Consider the following 6,866-nt stretch of genomic DNA (forward strand, 5'->3'; position numbering starts at 1 on the left):
ATGATTTGTTCACCAAACCGTCTTGATACGGAACTTGGTGAAATTACAACTATTTTTCTTAATAATGGATATCCCATTAATATAATAAAATCTACTATTGAACGTAAAATTACTACATTTAATAGCGGTAAACATATTGGTCCATCACGTTGTCCCATTTATCTAAAATTACCATGGTTGGGTCCTGATGGCCTTCATATTGTTAAAAGGATTTCTTCTGCTACTCAACGATGTTTTCCAGCTACTATGCTTAGAGTAGTTTACACAACTCGAACCTTTTTCTCTTCTTTTCGTAAAGATGTTTTGCCAACCATTCAAAAGAACTCTGTTGTTTATAAATTCGTTTGTCAGTGTGGAGCTGACTACGTTGGCAAAACGTCCCAAAGATTAGAAATGAGAATATCCCAACATATCCCTCGGGATATTCGACTACACCAGGTTTCAAGAGCATCCGGGCACTCCCAGGCTCATGAGTCTGCCATTGGCGATCACCTGTTGAGTATAAATAGGTGTGCCGATCAATATTCCGATGGGTGGTTTTCTGTTTTATACAGTGCTAGGTCGAACTATCATCTCAATATCATTGAGGCGTTAGTTATTAACAACTCTTGACTTAGCCTGTGTAGACAAAAGATTCTTAGACATCAGTTGGAGATATTCATTGATTTAAAACCACCTGAACAGTGAGATTTTTTTTTTTTTTTTTTTTTTTTTTTTTTTTTTCTCCACTGTTCTTCCAACTGTAACCAAAATTCCCCTCTTCCCTCATTCGTTTTCTTAGTTTTTAATCTATCATTCTGACGTTTCCTCTTAGAGGGTCAGACGATAAGGTCTTAGGGAAAAATTTTAATTTCACCTGCCCATTTCTTGTTTTTTTTTGGTATTTAAATTAAATTATGTTTCCTCTGAAATATATATATATATATATATACACACACATATATATATACACACACACACACATACACATGTAAACAGCTACATGATAGGCAACTGACGATCCCCGTTTTCTATTTAAAAATTCCAGTCAAGGTTTTCTTTTTTTTTTTTTTTTCATCCTTAAATAGTTCAATTCTTTTTCATAATTGTAGACTTTTGCAAAATCGGTTTATGCAAGTGCTAAGTCTATTTCTATTCAACAATTTTAGTTAAGGGTTTTTTTTTTCTTTTTTTTTTTTTCATCTTTACATAGTTGAATTCTCTTTTGTAATTATAAACTTTTTAGAAGTTGGATTATGTAGGTGCTAAGTTTGCCATAGGTTAAATGTAGTCAAGTTTTTTTTGGCTGGGAGGGGGGGAGTTAAACTGCATTCTTTCTTTCTTTTTTTTTTTTTTACTCAAAGCTTCTTTAGATTATATATATATTAGTGATGGGACGATTCCAATATTTTTCCTAAAAAGGCTCACTGTGAAACCATCAGAGATCTCCTCAGAGATGTCCCGTGGGGAAATATTTTTTCTCTTCCCGCCAAACAGTGTGCAAATGAGACCACTGAATGGTTCAAAATGGCAATTGAAGCACATCTTCCTACGCGGAAATTTTATAGCAAACCCCACTCTCCCCAATGGTTTACTTCTACTTCTGCAGCTGCCATTGCTCAAAGGCAGCATGCGTACCACAGATTTAACCGACATAAGTCCAGTACAAGCAGATAAAAGTTTATAGAAGCTAGAAGTAATTCTTAGAAAGAAATAGCGACAGCTAAGAGAGAATATACCGAAACTACCAGAAAACGCATTGAAGCACAGAAATTAGGAACCCGTTATTTCTGGAAAATTAAATAATGGGCAATCAACAATTTCTCCACTATCCAACAATCATGAGGTTGTTTACATGGCAACCGAGAAGTCTAACATGCTTGCCAGTCAGTTTGCTTCAAACTCCACATTGGACCCAGCAAACCACTCCCTCCCTGACTTTCCTTTGCAGACAGACACCTCACTGGATGATCTGAAAATCACCCCTTCTTAGGTGCATGATATCATAAAACACCTAGACACCTCAAATGGACCCGATCTCATCCCGGCTGTGCTATTAAATAATGCTCCACTGAGATTGCTCCAGTTCTCTCCAAACTTTACAAGAAATGTCTTAACAAATCTTGCCTTTCTGACTGCTGGAAAACTGCTTCTGTGGTACCAGTTTACAAGAATTCTGGCAGAAAAACTGACCCATTAAATTATTGCCCCATTAGCCTCCTCCCACTTTTCGCCAAAATATTTGAGACCTTAATTAACCAAGCTCTAGTCCATCCATCACCTTACAGCTGCTAAACTTCTGACTGACGAACAATATGGATTTAGGCAAGGCTCTTCTACAGCAGATATCCTAACTAATCTCTGAACGTATATACCATACACTGGACAAAATAGGGAAGGGTAGAGTAGTAGCCCTAGATATATCTAAGACTTTTGACAGGGTTTGGCATGATGGTCTTCTCAGGAAAATCAGAACATATGGTTTCACTAGATGAATACTTAACATAATTAAATCCTTCTTGAATAAGAGAAGAATCAAAGTTGTCCTCGACTGTCGTACATCTAAACAATATGATATAAATGCGGGTGTACCTCAGGGGTCTATCCTTGGACCTTTATCATTCCTAATATTCCTAAATGACCTCCCTGATAAAATTGCCTCTGAGATGGATATATATGCTGATGACACCATGCTCTATAACAGGCATGAGAGGAAAACAAATAAACACATATTTAAGGAAATGGCAGAAACAGTAGAGGAAGACCTCCAATCTGTAGTGGAATGGACACACAAATGGATGATCACATTCAATACTGCCAAGACTTAGCTTGTTTCCTTCAATAATTACAAGAAACCTTCTCAACCACCAATAGCTATGGCTAAAGATACATTACTTGAAAGTATTTCTTTCAAACTCTTCGGTTTAACATTCACAGGGAACATGCTAGAAAGCTACTTACGCCTGAAAATATCATGTACTTCTACAAGGCCACCATTCGCCCATGTATGGAGTAGTGTTGTCACATTTGGTTTTGTGCATCTACTACTAGTCTCTCACTCCTGCACAGGGTTCAAAAAAGAGTCGCCAACCTGATAGGTACTGAACTGTTATCTAAGTTTTAGCCTGTGTCCCATCGACGAAATGTTGCATCCGTCTGCCTGTTCTATTTTAATGGTGGTCTAGCGGGGCTACCCGACGTTGCTCGGGACCTTATAAACAATGAGAAAATTGAAGCTGATTTTGAAGATATTTGTTATTCTTCGAAGAGAGGAATTTTTATAAGATTTGGAAGTTGTTATTTGACTAAATTTTGGACTTTCAATTTCCTTTTACATTTTTACAATTTTTTTTTTTTACTTTACAATTTTTCAAAGTTTAAAATTTTTATGCTCACTAGATATTCTATATTTATATTCTTATGGTTATTTTCCTCTGAAGAAAACTTGGTTTTTGATACTCCATGGAATAATGAAATAATCATTTGCATGTTATTATAATTTTTTAATAATAAATTTTGTAAATGTTAATTTACATAATTTCTTAATTCAATTTACTGTTTCTAGATAATATACTTTCGATGCTCAGTTCAGATGGGTAGTATGTGTAATATGTTTTGTTGTCATGAGACTATCCTCCCAGGCATTCCCTCCTCCTTTGAGGGAGACTGTAGCAAAAATATGAACAGAGAATGCATACTTTTGCTAGTTTATGTTTGTGTTTTCTTGGTCTACAAATTCTAGTTTGGAATTTTTATTTGTAAACATATAGAAATAATATATTACAGTCGCATCCCTAATATGCTACCGAGAATCTTCTCTCCTAAAATATACACACATAAATTGTTCAAAACCAGCAAGATTAATCTATCCCTGACAATGAATCCAGAAAAATTGGAAACTACTAGAACTTACGACAAATATGTCGATTGCATCAGTCAGTTCCTGCCAGAAGTGAAAACCATTATTCAAAAGTTGGAAAGGATCAAAGACAGAATTAATAAACTAAAACGTCTATTTTATTTAATGAAATATGCTTAAGAGAAAAAATACTGCCTATATATATATTTTTTAATAACATGTATATTAATTTCATTGGTTAATTATTTTAATGAACATTTCAGGATAAAAAAAAGTCCCTGAAGCTTGTATGTCGTTATCTTATGCTGTTTTGTTTTTGTTTTGACAGGGAATGTTACCGCAAAAGTTAGTTGACACGGCCATGGGAGGAATGTTAATGGATTATCTAAAATATCTGCGGTTTCGTATTGATCAAATAAACAAACTACATGGAAGATGAGACAGTTCCAAGTTGCGTCGGTGATGGACCTTATTTTCTTTCTCTTTGATTGAACTACGTTCATACGAAAGTGCACCCACCTCTCTCATGATCAACTGCTTTTTTTTTTATATTTTTTTATCATCGAAATCTATAAAAAGCCGATTAATGGCCGAAATAGTCTACATGAAAACTTTTTAAAAAAAGATACCATACAAAAAATATCAGCAAGAAACTGAACTTACCCAGACAAAAAGGCTGATGAGCGCCTTTCTTCATTTGTATTATTTGATTCATAATTGGCCATTTAATCTGGGCTGGACGCTTATTGGGGAAGGGGGGGGCTTTAATTTTGCTGCCTATTATAAATTGAGACTTATTTTGTTTTGATCGGGTGGCGCCTCTGGGAGGGGGGGGGGTCAGAAACAAAAACTTGAAGAGAAAATCAGGAAATGAAGAAATGAAAAATGGTATTTAAAAAAAATATTTTTTTGTTTTAATTTTTTTTTTTTAAATAGATAAATAATTTGAAACTAAATGGAGCTGGAATTTCTTATGATTTGCACAAGACCTCCATTTTATTTTATTTTTTAAATATTTTTTCAGCATGTAAAATAGCTGAATGGTTATAAAGAAGAAAGAAAGTGAGAATGAAAGACAAAGACAGAAAGTGAAGAAGAAGGAAAAAAAAAAAGAAAAATGGATGAACGATTAGTTTATGATTTAAAAACCAAATCATTCACTCGCATTTTTTATTTTTGGAGAAATTTGAAAATGTTTCAAGTGTAAAGAAAAAAATTAAAACAAAGAAAAAAAGAAGTCAAAAGAAGAAAAAAATGCAAATAAAAAAAAATGTTAAACCGGTTCAATTTTTTTTTTTTTTTTTTTTTACAATTTTGTGAAAACGGATTTTTTTTTATTTTATCTTAATTTTTTTTTTTCATTTATTTGTTTTTTTTAATCATTTTTTATTTTATTTTTTTCTAAGCTGAATGTGAGATTCCATCCCTCACCTTGCTGATTTTATTTATTTATTCGTGAGACTCTAACGCAGTCGTTCCCAACCTTTTCTACATGGTTGAACACGATTGAGTTTTTTTTTTTAATTTTCACACCATACCTATCACAAAAAAATAAATATTTTCTACTCATAAAGCCTTTTTGCACGAAAATAAAAAACCAAGATTATATGAGTATTTTTATTCACATACATCAATGGATCCTGTATCAAAATTGGGTCTGAATCATTCGGTTCAGATGCAGATTCTCGATATTTGAAAAAATCCTGATATTCCAATCAATTGTCCCATCACTACAGAATGAAACGATTTGTTACTTTAGAGTAAAAACATGGCAGATTTATTTTAAAACTTTTATTGAAAAAATCAATTCAGGTAACTTGATTATGTAGTAAATCTGACATCTATTCAATGTAGCCACCTTCAGCCTCAGTCACCACCTCGATACGAGTCCGGAACTGGGAGCATGTCATTTCCACAAGCGCTGGTGGGAGCTCAACGAATATTTGGTGGATGGTGGTGATTAGGCTGGCTTTGGTGTTGTGGGAGGTCATGTTGTTGATGTTGCCAACATATGACACAATGAAGTAGTTCTACGGGTTCAAGTCAGGGAAGGAAGGGAGTAGTGAAAGAATGATACAAAGTTATAATTTTGAAACATTTACCTTGTAAAAACGCAAGCAGATTAATTACTTCCCTTGGATGGAGTCAAGCGTTACTTCCTTTAGATTAGAAAATTAAAAAAAAATAACAGAATTACTTCCCTTGAACAATTAACATAATTTTAAACACTAAAAAAAGTAGCGTTTCAAAACATAATAAAAAAAGATATAACGGCCAATTTAAATCAAACCGAATAGCATAGAAAGTTGACGTACATTTGTTACCTCTTGAAAATGGGGGTTGCCCCCCATAATATTTGAGGAATATACCATCTACGGTCAGGTAAATAAATAATTATTGGGAACTATTGAACCCTTTGAATTATTTATCATTATTTATTTATTTATTACTAAGCCACATCTAACACAGTGCATGAGTTTACTGTTATTTCGATTCTTGTTAAAAAAAAAAATGATGTGTTACTTCAAAATTAATGTTGAAAATAAATATCACCACAACAGAGTTAACTCCCTTTGACTACTAGAACATTTGGATTCTTCTTTAAAAATTGAAACATTGAAATTCAAATAAAACTAACAGTATCTACTCAATTGTTATGTCACAGTAATGAACATATCCAAAAATAGCAAAAAAAAAATCGATAAAATAGAAAATTAATTATTAATAAAAAGTTTTCAACGATAATTAGCGAAAATTAAGTTTTGCAAAAAAAGAAACCGACGAGTTCTAATTGTAAGAAAAGGGAGGTAAATATTTTCTGAAAACTGAAAATCTTTGACCTGTTTGTTAGCCAGACTTAATTTTTGCTAATTGTCATTGAAAACTGTTTTCATTGATAATTAATTTTTTATCTTATTGTTTTTCATAATTTTTTGATATGTTCATTACTGTGACCTGACAATTCAGTAGATACTATTGATTTTACTTGAAATTCAATATTTCATTTTTTTTTTAAATTTCACTACAA

The 6,866-nt window shown here is 32.9% G+C and overlaps 1 protein-coding gene across 5 annotated transcripts in view; it reads left to right on the plus strand.

Moving 5' to 3' along the window:
- The window catches only part of LOC145246580 (stAR-related lipid transfer protein 3-like), a 261,902-nt gene extending 256,777 nt beyond the window's left edge, over positions 1-5,125 (plus strand). For all 5 annotated transcript variants that reach the window (XM_080108192.1, XM_080108193.1, XM_080108191.1 and 2 more), the window contains one exon: positions 4,167-5,125. In XM_080108192.1, the coding sequence (XP_079964318.1) occupies positions 4,167-4,277 (111 nt within the window). In that variant the 3' untranslated portion in view covers positions 4,278-5,125. The remainder of the gene's footprint in view (positions 1-4,166) is intronic.
- Positions 5,126-6,866: the final 1,741 nt, after the last annotated feature.

This window comes from Euprymna scolopes, chromosome 24 (assembly GCF_053919585.1).
Source record: "Euprymna scolopes isolate OS-2025 chromosome 24, ASM5391958v1, whole genome shotgun sequence".
NCBI classification, from domain to species: Eukaryota; Metazoa; Mollusca; class Cephalopoda; order Sepiida; family Sepiolidae; genus Euprymna; species Euprymna scolopes.